The 21979-nt window shown below is 40.7% G+C and overlaps 1 protein-coding gene across 1 annotated transcript in view; it reads left to right on the forward strand.

Moving 5' to 3' along the window:
- The window catches only part of apip (APAF1 interacting protein), a 24132-nt gene extending 17116 nt beyond the window's left edge, over positions 1-7016 (forward strand). Inside the window, exons 2-7 of the mRNA XM_031848773.1 lie at positions 2143-2260; positions 3838-3886; positions 3986-4103; positions 4996-5131; positions 5384-5551; positions 5716-7016. Coding sequence (XP_031704633.1) covers positions 2143-2260; positions 3838-3886; positions 3986-4103; positions 4996-5131; positions 5384-5551; positions 5716-5815 — 689 coding nt within the window. The 3' untranslated portion in view covers positions 5816-7016. The remainder of the gene's footprint in view (positions 1-2142; positions 2261-3837; positions 3887-3985; positions 4104-4995; positions 5132-5383; positions 5552-5715) is intronic.
- Positions 7017-21979: the final 14963 nt, after the last annotated feature.

The following is a 21979-nucleotide window of genomic DNA, read 5'->3' on the forward strand; positions in this document are numbered from 1 at the left end:
AGCAAAGGGTCTGAATACTTATGACCATGTGATATTTCAGTTTTTCTTTTTTAATAAATTTGCAAAAATTTCTACATTTCTGTTTTTTTTTCTGTCAAGATGGGGTGCTGAGTGTACATTAATGAGAAATAAAATGAACTTTTTTGATTTTAGCAAATGGCTGCAATGAAACAAAGAGTGAAAAATTTAAAGGGGTCTGAATACTTTCCGTACCCACTGTATATATATCTATATCTATATATCTATATCTATATATATCTATATATCTATATCAGTATGATCAGTGATATGAATATGGTTCTACACAATTGATAATACAGTATGGACAGTGGTGTGAGTAACAATACGTGCAGTATGGACAGTAGTATAAGTATGTATTGGCATGTGAGTGCATTTATAATACAGGTTACAGTAGTGTGGCAGTATGAAGTATCACTGTGATTGATCCAGAGTTCAGAGAGGTGACAGCTGAGTGGGAAAAAGCTGTTGCCGAGCCTACTGGTTCGGGAACAGAGAGTCCTGTTGCGCCTCCCAGAGGGGAGAAGGACAAATGTCCCTGACGATGCTGCTCGTCCTCCGCAGACGTCGCTTGTGCTGGACCGCCGCTGGTCCGAGACAGAGCAGTTGCTGTTCCATACTGTAACGCAGTTGGTAAGAGCGCTCTCGTCTGGTGCAATCTGAAGAGACAGATGGACTCTCCTCAGTCTCAAAAGCACAGTGCATATACACATTTTCAGTATTTTAGGACTGTCTCACAGTACTTTCTGACTTCCTTATCCTGTGTCTGGCACACAGCCTCAATCCCATTAGTAAGAAAGTAGTGCATTAAGAACCATTTTCAACTGTGGATTAATACACACATTGTTCTCAATTGAGTATTTACGGCACGAGGGTGGTGTGTGTGTGTGGGATTGAGTCAAAACTACCACAGTGTGTGTTGATGCTATTTAAGGAACATGTCACCCAGAACAATGGTACTGGTACAGCAATGCCATCAACATTAAAAAGCACAGTGCTTTTAGATTCATCCATTTGCATTTTAAGTTGAATTGCTTTTTTAAACCTCTTTTCTGATGACATATGTTTGTGTGCTGAGTGTAGGTGGAGGCAGAATAACTATCTGAGCACGTTAGTTAATGCTGGCTAGCAAGTATTGTTGACTTGTTATTTTTCTATGATGTCTGAACACTCACTCTCCGGGTTACAGAGTGTTACCATGAACCAACGGGACCAGATTGGCTGACCCCTTTGCTGCTAGCAGACAACAGACTACGCTGGGAGGAGAGCAGACGGGAGCTCCAAAGAGGACGGCTGGCTGGCTAGTTGGCTAGCTAGCTTGTACATCGCTAAAGCTGGCTAGTTGGCTAGCTAGCTTGTACATCTCTAAAGCTGGCTTGGTGGCTAGATAGCTTGTACATCTCTAAAGCGAGCTAGTTGGCTAGCTAGCTTGTACATCTCTAAAGCGAGCTAGTTGGCTAGCTAGCTTGTACATCTCTAAAGCGAGCTAGCCAGCTAGCTAGCTTGTACATCTCTAAAGCGAGCTAGCCGGCTAGCTAGCTTGTACATCTCTAAAGCGAGCTAGTTGGCTAGCTAGCTTGTACATCTCTAAAGCGAGCTAGTTGGCTAGCTAGCTTGTCTGTCTCCAGAGCTTGCATACTATCTTCTCTGTGAAGGAAGTACCCCACTGGTGAGGAGTGAGGCAGAGGGGCCGTGCCTCTGCCACCAGCCTGCCGTTGGGTTCTGTAACCAGTGTAGCATGAAAGCATGGTGGATTAAGCAAGGTTGCTAGCTAATTAGCCGACTGCTATATGAGTCAAATTTAACAACTTAATGCTTCATCCGCACAGCCTAATGCTAGCAGAAGGCTAAACTTTTAGCAACATTTCCTCTCCATCCCTCTATGGCTTCGCTTCACCGATATTATAACTCGCTAGAACCTTTATTCACGGTTTTTCATCTCAAATGTATGCAATATTGATTCCGGGACCCAACAACACAGCAATGTGACATTATCGCAGTATAACTTTAGCTTGTTACTCTGAGGTGATTTGTGTTTTCCTCCAGTCTTTCCTTTGTTTTGCCTCCAGCACACACCACGATGTAGTCGCGGCGTCTGCTGTAAAAGGGTTCACTAATCAACAGTTTTGTGTTTGTTACAGGAGAAAGAGCACCCTCGTGTCCTCATCCCGGAGTTGTGCCGACTCTTCTACCAGCTGGGATGGGTGACAGGGACTGGCGGAGGGATCAGTCTAAGACGAGGGTTCGTTATAAGAATTTTCTATAGACTGTTGTGAAGGATCAGAAAAGAAACACCCACATTTAACTTACAAAGAAAATAAATGTCACATATCTTTGACAATCATGCCAAAAAATGAAATCTTTTTGAAAAGTGCAGCGAGGCTGATGTGAGGTCAGTTACATCAGTTTCGACAATGTGTGCAAATCTAGGGTGAAGACCAAAGGCCACAGTTGTACCATAAAGAAACAATTCAAACTGAGGGCTTTGACAGGCTATTACAAACATCTTTGAACTGTGTTGTTTTGGATAGCAGCTGCAAGCGCCACCCATCAGCAAATCCCTGTTTGAAATGGGGAGTGGCAGACATTTATTTAAGCCAACAGGGGAACTTGATGAAACCTCAGAGGGAAACCAAATTAGATTTACTGACTGCCACTCCATGTGTACTGGTGCTTCGCTCAGGTAGAAACACATTGCAACTCTTAAATGATCGACAGGAGAATTGCGATTCATTGTTAAATAATTATACCTTTTAGATTTCGATAGATAATAAGCAGTTCTACGCTCCGCTGCAGTACTGAAGCTTACCTTTTTTATAAAGTAAAATAAACGGGAGACAGTTGAAGTCCCAATTTGTGGCCCTAACATTGTCTAGGTATTACACTGAGAACTATTCAGATTTATCCATTATGCGGCCCTTGTGTACACTGTTTAAATATGAGCTTAGGAACCTAAAAGCCTCTAACACGTATTCACTGACTCTGGATAAAGTGGATCAATGGAAATACGTTACGCAATCTAAATAGGCAGTAGTGTCATTTTACAGAACTCTGTGTAAGTGTATTTTTATGTACTGTGAGCGTCGGTCTCACAGAATTTAAGGTTTGAAGCTTTTTTTTCACGGTTGCTTTGGTTTGACTCAGAAAAGACTCGGAGCCTAAGGCGGCCTCGCCAAACCTTGCACAACAGAAATCAATAGGAGAGTCCTTTATTTGCTGTGTTCCTTGCTCGGTAAAGAAGAGCACAATAGCTCTTTCCTCGTCTCTCTATGGGGAAACGTCATGGCTCTCACCATTTTAAGCAAGAATCTCATCATGAAAGACTTTGTGTGGATGAAATGATGCTGTGTGTTGAAAAGGAGTGGATTTTCTTAACTTTTAGTCTCAGGCTCTTTTTTTTTTTTTTTTTCATTAGAATTTTTTAGTTCAGCCTGGAGAATGAAGCTTTATTTACATTCCAGTTTAAATGGCATTCCAAGTAAATAGAACAATGGGGACTGGGATAAATACTTTTAGATAAAAACTGAAGAAATACTGACCAAGAAAATTGGTTCTTTATGGATCGCTGGAAAAGCTTTGGTGAATGATTTTTTTTTAAACAAGATGTAGTCGTTGAGTTTCAGTTCCTTTTTATAGATCGCTTTTCTTGAGGAAAAGACACAATATCTTAAGAAGAGTACTGTTGTTTGTTTGCCAGGCAAGGCCTCTATGCTCCATTATGTTATGACAAAGCACTGCCATTTCAAGAACGACTTCATTGTCCTTGTCCTCCTCCCTCTATATAAATACATAACATGTTGTTTGCTGTGTGACTCACAGAGAGCAGATCTACATTGCACCATCAGGCATCCAGAAAGAGAGAATACAGGTAAGCAGGTTCTAACCGCAGTACAAATAAACTGATGTAGCGGTATTGTATTTGTGTGGTTTTTTTTTTTTAAACCTTTTTGATGTTTGTGTTCCACAGCCAGAAGACATGTTTGTGTGTGACGTGGAAGAGAGGGAAATCAGCTGTCCACCTGCCTGGAAGAACTTCAGGAAGAGTCAGTGTACACCACTTTTTATGAACGCCTATACTATGAGAGGTGAGTCACTAAAACATTCATACGCATCCCACCATTCAGTCAGTGAAAGAATCAGTAACCTGCAAACCACCAGTTGTCCTTTTAATTAAGTCATTGATATGTACTTGTTTTCAATATATTGTTTACTGTTGCACAAACAAACAGAGAGGAGAACTGAAAAATATGTTTTAATTAAATCTAAATGTTTCTAATTTGAGAGGCTGAATGGAATAAGAAAGATATAATGCATGTTACTGAGTATTGGGATTATCTTTTTGAGTGCCACACCATTTCATCATCAGAAAGTGTGTAATACATAGCCATGGAAAGAAAATAGTAAAATTAATAATAGACTCCTTGTCTTCTTTGATCCAACTTTATGTTACACACATTTTATTCTATAAACATGCGGTTCCTGAAATTATTTTCTTCGGATAGATTAAAAAAATATTCTCTAAAAATTGAGGTATTTAATTTGAAGGCGCTGGTTTGTAGAAAGATTGCTTTTTGACAAAATTCTGGAGAAATATTTGACTTCATAAAGAAGCAGTCCAAGGTTCCACTCATAAGATACGGCTCTTTAATAAATGCATTGTAATTAAAGGTCAATTTAGATGTGATGAAATTAAACTCCCCCTCTATCTTGGAGTGGATAAAGTGAAAGTTTCTTCAGTTTGTCACAGATCGTGAAGCCCCCCAAAACTAGAACCCATTGCTAACCCAATTTAAATTGAACCAAATCATTTCAAAGCATAGCGCGCACCTCGATGGTTCATCGTCTGTGGGTGGTTGCATGCTTTGTCTCGTCTTGTTACAATAATCATTTTGAGAAAGAGGTACAATGCCGGTACACAACACTCAAAAATCAAAAAAAAAATAAATAAAAATCCGCCTTTCCTTTGCTAAAATCCAGGGGCACAGGCAGTTATACACACCCACTCCAAGGCTGCTGTCATGGCAACACTGCTGTATCCTGGCAAAGAGTTCAGGATAACACACCAGGAGATGATCAAGGGGATTCGTAAAGGCACCTCAGGCACCAACTATCGGTATGTTATCAAGATGCAAGGATTAGTGAAGTCCAAAGAGGTCCCGAGCATTTTCATCTGTGAAGTGGAAGTTTATAAATGATCATGGCACTCGTAGTAGAAATCCTAGCTGCACACTTGTCAACGTGTCGGCCAAATTCGCCATTTTAAATTAAAAACTATCGAATCCTCGAGAGTGGTGTAGATCCGAAGAGTGTCAAGACCCTGCTTGAGCTCATGCTGAATGGCAGTTTGTACCCTGCATGTACACAGGTACGATGACAGCCTGGTCGTGCCTATTGTTGAAAACACACCAGAGGAGAAGGACTTGAAAGACCGGATGGCTCGGGCTATGGAGGAATACCCAGATTCATGTGCCGTCCTCGTCCGCCGACACGGCGTCTATGTCTGGGGGGAGTCGTGGGAAAAAGCTAAGACCATGTGAGCATTTACCTCCCATCGCCATCGGCCTCGTTCACCTTGCTTCTGACTAAGAATATATAGGTATGATCGTATCGAGGGCATGTGTTGCCAAAGAAAACTGATTTTAAACTCCTTACTTTGTTTTTCTCCTCCTACACGCAACATCCTGCTGCATTTTGTAGGTGTGAATGCTACGACTACCTGTTTGACATCGCTGTGCAGATGAAGGGGTGCGGAATGGACCCTTCAGCCCGCCCAACAGAAGAACAGGGAATAGTTTGACATTCACTGGTGCTTTTTAAAGAGACGTGTTGCAGAAAGGTCAGTGGTGTTCGATCTGGAGAGCGTGTTGTAATCATTTGTCTTTCACGCCGGGCCTGCTTCAAATTTGATGAAATTTGATGGCAAGGGCAGATCCAGGGTTGGAGAAGATTGAATGCCTGTGATCCGTGAGCACCTGAGATACGCTGCAAAAACACTGTGGGACAACTCTTGAGTGAACAGCTGGCAAATCAAGGTCCTCGGGTTCAAATGCTTTCCTATTCAAGGTCTTGTGCATCTCAATTGATTGGAACGGTGATTAACTGCCTTTTGCTTCAATCAATAAATACCGATGGAATGCAAATCGTAATCGCAGATTTTTTATTTCTATCATTTTAGGGCAGCAGGCTAAACAAGGTAGTCCAATGTCCCCTCTCTGCAAAAAAATATACATATATGTTCCATTTAAACAAACAAAACATCCTGTAGATAGAGTGATATCTAATGTTTCTTGAAGCTACAAATCATTTCAGAATTTTTGAAGCCATATTTCGGTTTCAAACAAATATAATAAAGAGAGGCCCTTTTTTTGACTTCACATAAATGCTGTACACACAAGTGACTGTCGTCATCTTGCCAAACATCTCTGAGTGGAGAAAGGACCCGTGCTGGGTCCAGGGACCTCCTGAGCCCACCAGGAGAGAGCGTTTGGTGCAGCGGTTTCACATCCGAACGCAGACAAGCCTCCAGTTCCTCTGCATACTCATTTCTCATGAAAGCCAGAGTTGTTGTTCTGTTAACAAGCTCCCTCTGCTGCCACCATCCCTTGCCTCCACCACTGTACTCTCTGAAAACAGTGTGCTGTCAAATATGCTGCAGGCTTATTTGAATCTTAAAAAAAAACTAAAAAAAAACAGGAACTCTTTTGTGCTGCGCTAACGCTGCCAAGATTCCCCATCCTCTGATTAATGAGGAATTCTGGTAAACCCATTTGCAAAAGAAATTGAACACCAGCCGAAACATATAGATGACGGGAAGCCGAGCTTCACAATGTCAGCGTCTCACTGTCTCCCCTCTTGAACACATAAACAATAGTTCTCAGGTTTTAGCCCAGTTGTTCAGTGAATTGTTGCTTCAGTGATTTTTTTTTTTTTTTGAGGAATGATCTGTGAAAAGATAACGGATGACTGTTCAAGACTAAAATAAAACTGTTCCTAAAGTATTACGCATCGTCAAAGTCAGACTGTGCCCCAGCACCAGAAACCAAATGTTATAATGCATATTATATATTCCAATATGCATGCCATCATGCGGTCATATTAATATGTATCACCTGTCAGCTTGTAAAGTTCAGAAATGGACGTATTAGGAATATGAAGCCAAAGAAGACCCTTTCCTACAAATATCTAGTGACTGAGTGGGAGAAACTCTGAGCTATAGGAAAGAGCACAGGAACAAAGATGTTCACTGGTCGGCCATTTGTATACCGCTATAGCAAAACCAATGGGTTGTCAGGTTTATAGTAATTGATTAAAATGATGAATAAAACAAAATACAAAAGCCCATAGGTTGTATTGAATAAAACAAGTATCAAACAAACATATTAAATGACATTTTACCAGTGTATGAAGACGTATCCAGATCTTTTACTTAAGTATAAATACCAATATCACACGGTGAAAATATTACAACTAAAAAGCCCTCTAAATCCTACTTAACTAGAATTACAGTAGTGTCAGCAACATGTTCTGAAAGTATCAAAATAAAAGTACTTGTTCTGCAACAGAATGGCCCATTTGAGTTATATAATAGATGTGTTTACTGTTGCATCAATGTGTATCAAATTACTGCTGTTACAGCTAATTGAGGTGAAGCTAATTTTAACTATTTCAATCAGGAGAGACTTAAGTTAGTGTGAGCAATAGTTTATTACACGTCACACGATGAGATGAATAGTGAAGAGTCTGTCGATTAGACCCCGTGGTGACGGAGAATATTAAAGGGGGTTGTGGAGGAATATTTCCCTCGCTGGTGGTGGTGAAGGGAGTCTGCTGAAGATCCGATGATGGGATGTGGAGCAGCACTGGACACTACACGTGATGAAGACTGGAGGTGAACGGGCTGGAGGAGGGTCGCATCGGTTTGTACTGAAAGGACAACTGACCGCAGCAGAGAGAGCAGTTTTAAGTTTGACAGCAACGATTTGATTGGCTTATGGAAAATCTGGTTGGTTTAACTTAGTGTGAGCTATCATAGTCAGCTGATGGAGTTTAGGAGACGGAGAGACGGGCAGAGAGAGAAAAAGAGATTTGTGAATTTTGAGAGTCTGCCCGACTGAACTTGTGTAGTTTAAATGTATGACAATCACATGGAAAACTTGTGTTTTTTATGTTAAATCCTAATGTGAAATGTAATTGGTAAACTGCCAGATATGCGTAGTGAAATAAAGTACACTATTTATATTTGAAATGTAGAGGATTAGAAGTATACAGTGGCATGAAATGGAGCAGATGTATTATATTGGAGGTTTCCCTTGGAGGTTTTTTTTCCTACCTGCAGTAGAGCTCTGGATTTTAAAATGTTTCAAAAAGAAGCCTTGCAAATTTTTTACAAGTACTGCGATGCATTCAACATCTTCATAAAACCTCATGGGTACAACATTCTACAGGGCAGAGTTGTAGAGTAGCTCCACATTCAAACTTATTTTTAGCGATAAAATAAATGATATGTCCTATAGTGAAAACGCATCAATGCTTGTGTTAATATTGACAATTTTTACCAAATTTGTAGAAATGGGCCTTTGATGGTTGAAAATGGCTCATAACGTCAGCTACTCTTTTAAATCAGCCCTTATCCTGCAGGTCCAGCTCTGAGATAGTCACCCGTTTGGGACTTATCTACGCCATGAAATAAAAGACCGTTAGCGCCCTCTATTCTGATCCTTCGGGAGTGATAACGTTCTATCTCATCTTTATATCTATGTGTAGCTAGCTGTTATCAGCTCTATTTATTTACCAGGGACAGTGCACATTGATCAATATTTTAGTTTCCACCTCTGGCTTTCATATTTATTGACTCTGCGTCGAGGCGTTAGTCGTACGGAGGCGAGTGTGGTTTCATCTCTCAGCCCCTTTGTGTTTTTCAAAATGATGCAGCGGATGGACTCAGGCTCCGACCTCGAGGTGAAGTCGCACTTTACTTTCTGCCACTATGGCTTCCAATGTAGTAACTTTCACATCATCCAAAATGAATGAAACATTCAAACAACCCCCACTACTATGCCTACTTCCTGTAGGCCCTCCATGACATCAGCTACAAGAAGCTACAGCCTTTCATCATATTTCTCGCACCCTGTTTTGGATTTAACGTTAAACTCCTCATAAAAGCTTATCTTTATTATTGTTTGTTGAATGCTATACACAGTATTTACATATACAGTATGTTGCCCCGGTAGACAAGAAACCACATCACTGTTTTTGATCCTCTTCTCCTTCATCACTACCGCCATTAGCTGGCTCTTCTTGAACACATCAGTTGCTGTGCATCTCATTTTCAGCATTACAAAAAAAAAAAAAGTTATTTTCTCTCGCCTTTTCAATCAATTGAGGGATGTATAACTGTTCAGCTGCTGTAGTGGCGCCTCTCAACCCATAAATCATGTTCAAGTTGTATTAACGTGTTTGGCACCCATGTCTCAGGAGAAAAGGAACACTCATTGCTGCACCATATTTTTTATGATATTGATTAAAGTGTAAATGTGTTTATGATTTTTAGCTTCAGTAAAAGCCTTGTGACAGGCCAAATGGTGACATAAATTAATATTATTGATGTTCAGACAAGTGTGGTGCTCTTATGTGTGTCAGCCATTCAGCCAGCAGTCACACATCCACACACACAAAAAAACAATTTAAGCTCACTAATGTATCTCAGGGTCAACATTTAAAAGATCACTTTTGCATTTTCACATTCTTATATCGCTCCTTTCTGACATTCTGTTCTTTTTTTTTTTTTGTTGGCATTTTGCCTTCATTAGATCGCTCTAACAAGAGTGTCAGAAAATATGGAAAGAGAAGAGCCAGCATGATAGTGGTGGATTTGAAAGCAGAACAGTGCAGTTATTTTATGATCCTTAGCCCTGTTGAGTCACCAGGGTGCACTGCATTATTATGTTGGTTCTTGAATATAGTAAACTGTCAAGCACATTATTTTCAATATGTGAATTCAGTATAATATACTTTAGGCCCCTAAACAAATTAAATAAATACATTTTTGCTAACCAGAAATGCATTTCAAAGCCCTAAATATGAGAAACACACAATGGAAGCACTTGAACATGGCAACCTTTTTTCTGGTGATTACCGACAGCTCATCGACAACAAAGCAATATAGATTTTCTTTCTGTAAGCCTTCTCACAGGCGGAGCGAGTGGGCAGCAACCACACATTTGTGTGATTGACCAACACTCATGTCAATCAGGCCTACCCGCTGTACAAACATACCTTTCTTTATGCTTTCAGTCAAACATCATTTTTCAACACATTTGAATTTCAATGGAGAATGGATTGGGTAGTTTTCCCAGTCACTTCCTTACGTTCAGTTATCTTCATGCCAACCTCTACTTGCTAGCAACCACAAATGTGTGTTGTGCTGAAGAACTGAGCCAGCTCACCGGCAGCAACCGCTTTCACGCCATGTTTGTAGTGTCGCATTTTAAAGGGTACATATAATGCTCATTTTCAGGTTCATACTTGTAATTCTGTTTTCTACTCGATCATGTTTACATGCTTTGATGTTCAAAAAACACTTCATTTTTCTCACACAGTCCGTCTGAATATACCGGTGTTTACCCTCTGTCTGGAATGCTCCATTTTAGTGCCTGTCTCTTTAACTTGACTTTTCCGTGATATGTTCCCTTTAAGAAAGTCGTCACCATGACCCCAGCAGTAGTAGCTGTGGCAAAATTGAGTTATAATCGTTATAACGCCCCAAATACAACCATGAGCTATCAGTTTTTACACACAATACGTCTCAGCTAAAAGTCACTGTTTGGTGTTGTTGAAGAAACATTGATAGTCATGCACCTAACACACACACACACACACACGCACACACACACATCCTGCACTTATGAATCCTCCTTTGAGAGTGCAATTTAATTTGTCAAATCAGTAATTCATTTCTGTGACCCACCAGGTTACAAACCACAACTAAATGAGGACCTTAGGCAGAGAGCTGCTGCTGGTTCAGGTTGGCACTGAGTTCTTTGGTCTCTCTATCAGGTTTCATTTACGGAGCTGCATGCCACACAATCTAACAGATAGCTGGCTAAATGAGTTTCGTAAAACAAATACATCGAGCTAAATGGCTGTAGCTGATGTGACTTTTACCTACACAAACAAAAAGGGTTCTTTCCACAGTCTGCGCTGCTACAGGTTTCGAGCTACAGTTTAGCAAAAATGAATTGTCTACTTTTGCTTATGTCCTCTGCAGGCAGTAATGGTTTGATGTCTGCCAAATTCCAATGTGAATCAGCCCCCTCAGCAAACTTATCAGACCGGCAGCAGCACTTTGCTTTGGGCCCTTCTCTTAATCCTTTCACCCAGGCCTTACTTTGTTTTCTTGCCTGCTCTGACTTTGCTGATAGAGATGTAAAGAACATCAATCCCCTTCCCTAGAAAACCTCTGTTTGCATCACAAAATGCAATTATTTCTGTCCGAACTGTAGATATGCAAGTCAGCGGTCAAAAAGAACCCAAAGTGCCTCGTGTGTCATTTTTTTTCCCCAAACTGCATGAATATCACACATTACTCCCTAAAAAAAACTCTTTACAGAGTGTATTAACCTCTTGAAAGCGTATGTCCAAGAGTCCAAGCACTGTATTGTACAATTCCTGTTCAGAACAAAGAGCTTAAAAAGTCATCAGCACTGCAAACTATGTGATCATCGCACAGGATGCGGCAACGGCACCGCTGCACTCTGAAACACATTATTTCCAATAGCTTGCACCATGCCCCGCACACTGCGTCCTGTATAAAAGGGGCAGGAGCCTGTAATGTGGCTGTTAACGATTGATGTAATTAGCAAAAAAAGAACAAGAAAAACAAAAAACAACAATGTACATTGTCTGTCAGCCCTGCGATAGTCTGGCGACCTGTCCAGGGTGTACCCTGCCTTTGCCCAATGTCAGCTGGGATCGGCTCCATGGATGGACAACTATTTGCTATGCAAAGACATAAGGTTAGGGGAGTATTGTTGTACTGAGCAGGGAATGAAGTCGCCCTCCATCTTTTTGTGTTGCAAGCTTCTCTGTGCTTTGTTGACATAGGCCGTGCATGCCTTTTCGTGCATGTGAACATGCCCCATTAGCTAGCTCATGGCCGCCTCTCTGCACTTCACTCATGTGGCAGTTACAGATGATGACGCCGTCCCACTGAGAGGGTGTCGTCATGGAAGCATCGCACCCACCCTCTGGTTCCCTCCCCCCAGGTAAACACTGTTAGCGCTGTTAGCACCGTTAGCGGCGAGCACCACTAACTAACTGCAAGCCGGCTCAGCCACCGCCATGTTACGAGCCGCGTGGAGACAATAGGCTCTGAATGAATTGAGCACCTTTAAATTTACTCATGTGACCAACGGAGCTTCCATGAAATTGTCATGAGTTATTGAACCCATTTTGTTATCTAAACTATACGACTGCAGATTACTCTAGCATACTGAATTATGCAAATACATAATTATTGGCATTTTGTTTTATCTTAAATTAGGAAGGCTTTGAATTTGTTTATCATATTGTACAGTGCAACTAGATGTGAGCTGTCTTGTCATGGATCCAGCATCAATGGACGGCCATTACATTTTGATACAGTATACTTGAAGAGCTCCATTAAAACTGGTGTGATGATCAATGACCAAAAGCTACCAGTTTATGAATACTTCATTAGTTGATTGCATTTATACAGTAGTATTTTATATTCATTTTATATATTTAGTATTCTTTGAGGAGATGCCTGCATGTCTGACTTCAAACGCATGGAGTTCATTATAACTTTGGCTGTGAGAGCACAGCTTTGACTCTAGCGTTGGTTTCCTCCTCTGCAGAGGCCTTTTCCCCGAGGGCTCTGAACAGATCCTCAAACGGATGGATTGGACGTGAAATATCAATAAAAACTCTGAATTAATATGACCTTTTATGTGCAAATGTGTACACATACCTGCCTTTTATATTAATCATATGCAAGATATCTCCTTTTATTTAAGAGTAAAACACTGAACATACAGGATAAGTAATGATAGAGAGGATTTTTGGCATAGTTTATAAGCCAGACTTATCTTTGATTGATAATAACTCCTCGAAATCCGAATTTCCAAATGACAAATAGGTGCTGGACGGCACAAAGTCAGACATTATATTGATCCTGCAGACTTTAGAACAGGCAATACATTTCATTCTGACTCTTAAGTCTGCAATACTCATTTCTACAAAGAAATGCCTCTAAATAATAATGCTGATAGAAGCCGACACTGTTCTTCAAAGGCACATTGGTGAAGAATGTATTAATCTCATGTTGACTTTACGTTAAAGCCGGGGTTAAATTAGCTGGTGTTAAATATCTGACAGGCCAATACTCTGTACGGGTCACTTTATCAAGAGCCCATAGGCAAAGCTTTGATGTTGAATTGTCCTTGAAACCGTTGGGCCACAGTAATAAATATGTGTAACCTGACATATATCAAGGGGATTACAAACATAAATTAATGTTGTACATCTTCTCACATCCTTCATGTCCCATCCAAGTGCAGTCAGGACTGCAGTCAGAAATGTGCTAATACGTCTATGAATAGCCCTGCTGACATTTTACTTGAAGATGTGGCACATGCAAATATAACAGCTTTGTTGGAATGGGATGCCTTGATGGACAGAAAATTAAATCATATACAGGATTGATAAGAAATGCCGAACTTGTTCCAGCTTCTCGCATGTTTTAATTAGCCTGCTTCTCTCATTTTATGTCGATGTAAATTGAATATATCTTCAGGTTTCAGTTGTACAAAACCAGCAATTTAAAGACTTCACCTTGGACTGTGGAAAATGATGACATTCTGGAAAGCTCTAATATTCTATAAACTATGATTAATAAATTTATCAAAACAAATTATCCATCTATACACCCTGGAATTTTTCCATTCACAACCCCAAACCAGAGCACCCACAAGGACACAGAGAATATATACAAGCTGCATACAATCAGACAGCCAGAGGGTTGGAACCCGGAGCCTTACCCCCAATAAGGCACCATTATATCTACTGTACACTGTACGGGAGATGTATTCGCATATGTCCTAGCTACTTAAACAAAAGTAGGTCTTCGATTTATTAACCAAGTGACTGTTTTAGCCCCGGGAATCCTCTTCCTGAATAATTTAGCCTCCTGGACATGTGTGTCATTCACCTCCCCCTCATCACCTCCCCCAACTGGAGCTCCCGGTTCTGTCATGCAAACTACTTTTTGCCAAATCAAATTAAATGGATTGGAGGGATGACAACCATTCCCAGTGAATGGATTTGCAAGGGACTTAGTCCCTTCTTGGCACACTTCCCTGCTTCAAGAAGCAGCCACAAGACAGAGCGCCTATGCAGCTGCCGCTGCACATCACGGCTATCGCAGTTGAATTATTTTGTATTCCTGCAGTGTCTTTCATACATAACGTGATTGGATACATCCAGTGGAGATCTGGCAGACCTGCCTCTAATCTAGTTACCAGCACATCTGGATTAAATGAACTGTGAGCCAAGTAGATGTAGTATGATACCGTTTTACACATTTTATCATCAAAGCAGAACCTTATTTATCTGACATCTGAGGAATGGAGGTTGTTTTCTGAGGTGAACTGATTGGATGACGACATTATTGCATTAGTCCTTACTCTGAACCTCAAAGGTAAAAATGTTAACCCTAACATGCAGTCACAGAAAAGAGGTATAGTGCGAGTGATTTAACAACAAGTGATTTCCCCTCTGCACCAACAGCTGCACCTACAGTCACCTGTCTGTCAAGCTCCTGAAGTTCACCAACGACACCACCCTCGTTGGACTCATCTCTGGGGCAGCTGCCACTCCAAAGCACACGTATGGTTCACTCTGCTGAGAGGCTGAATGGCTGCAATCTGCCATCCCTCCAGGACCTGTTTGTCTCCAGGACCCCAGGGAATAAGAAAAATATAAGAAATAAGCTGTTAGTAAACTGAAACTTAATAAAGAATGTATCCTGAAAGAAAAACTAGGAAAAAAACAATAAAATATGAATTCAAAATGATCGTGAAGTCATTTCAGTTTTTATCTCTAATATTTCATTACCGAAAACAGGAGACTGCATGGATTTCCAACAACTCTCTTGACATTGAACCACAGGAATGTCACAGACTTGACATTCCAGGAAATGGCAATATGCCAATGGCTTCACGTCGAACACTTCAGCAGTAATTCCTACACAGTTTTTTATGAATATGATGAGACAATATACGTGGTCCTAACTAAAACTAGGAGAAATGCAACGAAAAAAAAACCAAAAAACTAAAACACTAAACTGAATTGAAATTGGAAAAACAAAAACAAAAACAATTTATTCCCGACTGCAGTGGACCTCATCAACAAGACCCTGGACCCCCCAATGTTCTTGACTATTGCTGTACTTATTTCCTCTTAACATGTTTGCACGCACCAAAAGAAGTGAAGAACCTATTTGGTAGTAAACCATATTTTGATTCAACTCCTTAAACTCTCAAACTGTTTGTACAAAGCAGACTGTGATTGCTTCTGAAGTCGGAGCTTTTGAGACGGCAAGTACTGTCCAGCTGTGTACTTTAAGGTTTGAGCGAGCTGACAGCTTCACCACTGTTCTGCAGCACAACATGACAGCAATATGTTGGCCCAGCTTAGCTGTCACATGTTGAACCCATAAGCATGCGGCTGTCCCACAGTTTTCGTCATTTTTTATTCTGGTTGTCTCCGCTGCACACTTTGGATTCTTGTTTAATGGAGCTGTTGGAGGTGCCCTACAAATGGTTGGCTGGGAACATGGTGATTTTTTTGATGCTCTCTGCTGGTGCCCTGTTGTTGCTAATTGGTGCTTGTGAAGGCCTTTTACTACTACTACTGTGATTCAGAAGAAAATATACTGGAAAATTACACTGTAAGAAAAGAAAAAACCCGTTAGAAAATAGTCAAAGCACTGGCAGCAAGGTTTCCAGACGGATATAGTTATATTACAGCATTGTGTTGCAAATATTCCAGTAGGTTGTGAAGCAGCAACAGTCAGCAATTTACTGTGTGGAGTAGATTAACTGCAAGTAACTTTATATTAAATGCAGAACATACCTTACTAACTAAGAAGTAAAACTAAGCCATCTTAAACATTAAATTAATTTGGCAATGCCCTTAAAACAGCATAAACCATGTGGCAGGCTTATTATGGATCTTCCTCACTTGCGAGTGTAACAACACTTTGTGATGAAGAGTTAATTAAGATGGACTAGTCTGGGAATGCAAACCTATCCCTGAGTTTGATACGGTCAAGGAGAACAGGAGCGGATGCTCTCAGACTATCAAACCATCAAAACAAATACAGATTTCAATCAAACCGGGATTCTGGACATCGATAAAGGAGTGTGCCTTTAATAATGCACAGAGAAAATTATGCCTGCTGACGAAATGCTGCATAAAAAAGACAAATGTGTAGCATGAGATGGAGACGTTTCAGTGCTGCATCTTAATTAGACTGCCAGAACCTCCGTATGGGTAATTAATGGAAGTACTAAAGTAACATCTTCACAATAGAGGTGACAAAGACAGCCAGGCAGAGCAGAGGTCCAGTACAAAGGAGTGCGGGGGGGGGGGGGGGTCTCTGTATCACACCTTTTATAAAAGCAACGCTCTATTTCTAACACATTCAGGTTCTCACAGATATATGCCTCATCTCTTACGAATGAATCACATTCTCTCCATTTGAGTGTTATGAGTGGGAAAAAAAGACCTTCACGTCAAATAGTGGAAATACACGTCGCACTTACCTAAAGTTAACGTGCCCAATCAAAACACTGTCACAAACAGATTACAGCAGCAGTTTCGCAATGTGATCCGAGATTGTTTGTAGCTTGCAAAACCACAAATGCGCCATGGGACTGCAGAGAAGCTGCACTTGCTACAACAATGGTTTCTTGTTGCTATTTCATTTGCAAATGTATGCAAATCCTCTCGACACTTTATATGTGTGTGTAATTTCCGCTCAAAAGAAAACGTCCACTTTGTTGTATTTTGGATTGCATTGTTTTGCCCTACTTTTCCTCCACACCAACTTGGCATGCTGCAGCACTCAGCACTAGCCCACAGTGTCTGGCAGACACATGTGCCTAGTGCACGTTTTTAAGAGCCTCCCTGCCAGTTTTGCTTTCTAGGGCCACAGTGTAAAACACAGAGGAACGGGGCCCTCGTGGTCCAAGCTCACAGCAAGATCTGGAGTGGGATCTGCTCCCCGCCCGCATGTTTTTTTAACTCTTGAATTAATGAGTGTGCCGCAGGATTTATCACAAGGGCTCTGTTTGTGTCAAGGATTGTATAATAGCAGTGATCGCCCGGGACTAGCTGCGCCAGGAATATGTAGACACACTTGGAAAGTTCATTTCTTTTGCATAATCATTCCTTACACACCAAGTCCATATTGCTCTGTGACTTGGCAAGTGGTTGTTGAATCATGAAACATGCAGGGCTTACATATTCTACAGCAGTCAGAGCGGGGAATGAAAAATAGATGACTGTCAGATGTGAGATTTCATCGCACCTGTCTGGTGAAAAGGAGGCTGTGTAAAGCTTCTGGCTTCCTGAGGTTGGGAATGACCAACTCTGCTTTGACGTTAAGGTTTTTTGAACATCGCTTCTACATGTTATACACTGAAGATGTAGCACTATCGCCACACAGCCACTAGAAACCAGCAGGCACTTGGTAATTTAAACAGCAAGAGGTATGCAGATGATACTTCCCACGCAGGGTGAAAAATAAAAACAAATTCATGAGCTCACGAAAAACCCAAAGGTCTGCAGCCTCGCTGGAATAACACAAGGAGGGCTGAGCGTCTACAAATGCCTCCGAAGCTGAGGCAATAATTTAGACGTGCCGCCAGAAGACAGATCTTACTGAGCTCTTAGGAAACCATGACGGCACCTCATCCGTCATCTGTCACCCTCCCTTCAGCCCATCTCCTGGGCCCCGGCTGGAGAGCATCCTCCGTCTCTCCTTGCCCACATAGACAGACACACACACATACACACACACGCACTCAAATATGATGGATGAGGGGAGCGGGCACACAAGCCTTACTCTTTCATCAGAGCATGACTCCATTTACACCTACAACGTTACCAGTGAGCACTGTCTGGCTGGCGGATGCCAGCGTTGTCCTCGTCCAGCCCAGTTGTAGGAGTGTAGGGCACACTTGGCTCCATTTTCACTCTTCTTCTGTGACTCCGATCTTTCCCATTTAGGAGGAAAAACATAATAGCATATTAAAATGTTCCTTCAGGCGTTGAAAATAAAAAAAAAATAAAAGTTTAAACTAGTGAGTCACAGTGAGATCTGCATCCCGGTTATTTGACTGTAATCTGTCATGAAATCATCTTTGGATGTTTATAGCCTAGACTCAGTGTACTGCTGTTTAATGCAGTCGAGTTTAGGCCAAAGACTGTCAGAGATGTTTTGGATCTTCTTCTTTTTTTGTCTTTAAAGAAGAAAAGTCAGCCTGCATTTTGGTACTTTATAGTATTTAAAGCTACTTTACTTTAATGTCCTCAGCAATGTCAAAGTTAAACAGGATTTAATGCCAAAATATGTCATGAATCATTCTCTACTTTTTAAACAAAGTTCGTTATTTTTTTGCAGCTGACAGCTGTTATGATTTACCTCTATTAAGAAGCCGCGAGATACACAAGGTTTTCACTTTTTAATGGTAAGTCACTTTGTTCGCATTTCCTTTCAGGGAAATTACAAAGTTATTTTACGGTTTCTAAGACGACACGCCTGTCGAAGCCTGTTTCATACTTAACATATTTGGGTTTCTCCTCATTTTTGTGAAACTAGCAGATTTCACAGGTAATTATTTGTGTAAAAGATATCTGTGAGTAAAGGTGTAGAGTGATGTTCATTTCCTCTACATGTACTGTGTATGAATATGGATGAGTCACTTCTTCAACTCAACATGACAAAAATACAAACAATTAAGTAAAACGTTAAAAATGTACATTATGTAACGTTTCTAATTAAAAACCACCCGAGCAGTTTAGACTTTCCCTTGCATGGGAAAACACAGTGATGTGCTGCTTCAGGAAGAAACTGTGCTCAATGAAGAACCGCCTCGTTCTGTTGTCATATTGAAAATATGTCGTATATAAAAGTACACTTTGTGACAAAACATTTCAAGAGGTGAATTTTGCAAGCGTTTATACAGTGGTCAGGATTTATTCTCTTGTGTGGCACAGCAGTCCTTTATGGAAACATGCAAATCACCACCCCTGAAGCCACAATATGATGGGTTCATTTTTATTGCAAAGTGTTATATAATAAACAACATATATTACATTTTTTTTTTTACCCCTATTAGCAGCTATAACTGCATACTTTATACATTTAACAGTGCAATACTGACTTATCAGTGCAATAATTTAGTGCAATACTACAGTACATTTATTTATACTGTACATATTAACAAATATTCAAAATTATTCATTCTATTCTTGCATTTTGACATACTTAATAATAGATCCCATTTTCAGCATTATTATTTGCATTGTTGTTGGAAAATGTACGTATTTCTTATCTATATTTTATTATCATTTCTCTGTTTTATATTTCTATTCTAGAATGGGAGCAACTGTAACGTAACACAACTACCCCCCCCGGTGATCATAAAAGTATTTTTGATTGTGATGTGTATTTATAGCTGCCTTGCCGCTGTATTGATACCCTTACATCTCAGAGAAGGGTGCATCGTTCAGCTGTGAGTGTGACTACAAACTGAGATCGCTCTGTCACGGATTGGGAGGGTTTGGGATTGGGCCTGGGAGAGTCATTACTCTCATGACTGCTAGAGGTAGCTTTTCAGGAAAGAGTAAAGGTAGGTAGACAGATTGTTATAGGAGTTGGAACAAACAACCAATACTGTCACTTTTCTGGTGAGGACAGTCCTCAAATAGCAGTGTATCACAGGCTCCAACTGTCTATATAGCTTTGCTTGATAATTATAAGGGAAACAAAATGGCAACAATCCAAATTCTACATTAGAGGCATTATCGCGTCCTGAGATGATGAAAATCCTATCAAATCTGTGGGTTTATTCATCCACAAGCAGATAAAACACTGTTGCACTGAGACTGTATGTCATCCACAGCACCCACTGCTAAGGAAGCAGAGCATGAAGGCAACAAAACGCACAAACCTCATCAGTGCTTTGAACGTTATTCTGTGTCCAAGTTGGTCCTGACTTGGAGAAGTCAAATCTTTTTCCATCACAGCAGGTTTTCACTGGTACATTTCTTTCTTTTTATCCTAGTTTATTTTAAAATGACTGTATTCCCAACCCAAGGAAGTGTTTCTTTTTACTGTGAAACAGAATGGAGAAGCCAGAGGAGAGTTATCTTTGTTAGAAATGTGTTACCAAGTTGTAAATCAGTATCACTAATTCTGTTAAGGGGTCAACTAGGTTGAGAGGAACCACTGGCTTAATGTGACTTAATGCTTAAGCGTATAAATAAAGCAGTGTTGTGGAGTTAAAATATGTATGTAAATGAATTACTGATACACAGCCAAGACTCAAGGGGTTTACACACCGGGGGCGTTTTTTTCTTGCGATTAATTAGCACTTCAATATATTCTTTTCAAACTGTTTTAGTCATGAATACTTTCTGCTTAGTGGCGCATGAAGCAAAACAAGTTCAACTTCCTAGTATAGAAATCGGACGAAAATACCCGGGAACTTCTGGATTATAAGGGGCCCATCGAGCATGCGCACTAGCGCTTCCGCGAATTTGCATCACTGCAAATGAATACGTTTGACGCTGAATATTAAGCGGCAAGTATTTCGCAATTCCGTGTCGTTTATTAGTCACGCCGCCGGTGTGTGAAGTCCTTAAGATTCAATACCCAGGTGGCTCATTTCCAAGACAACATTTAAATATCAGATTGAAATTATGAATGAGAGAACCCCAAAGTATCTACAGATATTATGTTTGTGATGGGTAAAGTGCTGTGACGTAACTGAGGAGGTCAGGCGGTGCAGTTACGTTATGTTTGTTTCTTTGGTATTTTAACAAATACCTGCAAAACATGCTATGATAATATATAGTTTTATATAATCGATCCGAAGCCTATAATAACCGGACTGCTTATCCTCAGAGTTAATGTGCGTACACCAAACTTTCTCCCTCTTCACCTCCTACCTTTAACATAATGTGATATCTAACTCCATCACAGGCTTTCTAAACAATCCGTTGTGCATATTTGTTACCTCCTCCGTGAGCACTTCCACTTTGCCTTTATTAATTTGGAGCTAGGAGGGCCACGGTTATTTAATTTGATCCGCCGTTTTCTCTTTTCATGTCAGGAATACACAGAGGTTGGCTCTAAAGAGATCCAGTGACAGACTCCACCGATTACACAAACTAATAAAAACACCACATGCATCCTACTGGGATTAGTTCAAATTAACAACATTGAAATCAGGCTTGTTTGCTTACACCGATTTTGATTAATGGTATTTCCTCTTCTTTTTTTTTTCAACCAGAGATCTGATTTATTTAGATATTTATTCGGTTACCCTTTTCTATTTATTTATTTTTTTGCTGATCCTGCTCCTATCGATTGGCTGCACTCGGTTGCAGCTGAGAGGGATGGGTAGGAGGTGTGTGGGCGTTTTATGATCCGTCCTCATCCTCTTTCCATCCTGTAAAGTGCTTAACAACAATCAATCTCAACCCCCCCCCCCACCCCCCCCCCCCCCCCCCCCCCCCTAGGAGATAACGTCGACCATGAGGTTGGTATTGATTCGTGAAGAGGCCTCCAGGTGCTCTTCAGTCATTCCAGAAACCTCACCTATTGCCGACACAGAAAAATACTGATTTAGAAGGAATCGAATAACCCAGG

Source organism: Anarrhichthys ocellatus, unplaced genomic scaffold (assembly GCF_004355925.1).
Source record: "Anarrhichthys ocellatus isolate YVR2014 unplaced genomic scaffold, GSC_Weel_1.0 scaffold8, whole genome shotgun sequence".
Classification (NCBI taxonomy): Eukaryota; Metazoa; Chordata; class Actinopteri; order Perciformes; family Anarhichadidae; genus Anarrhichthys; species Anarrhichthys ocellatus.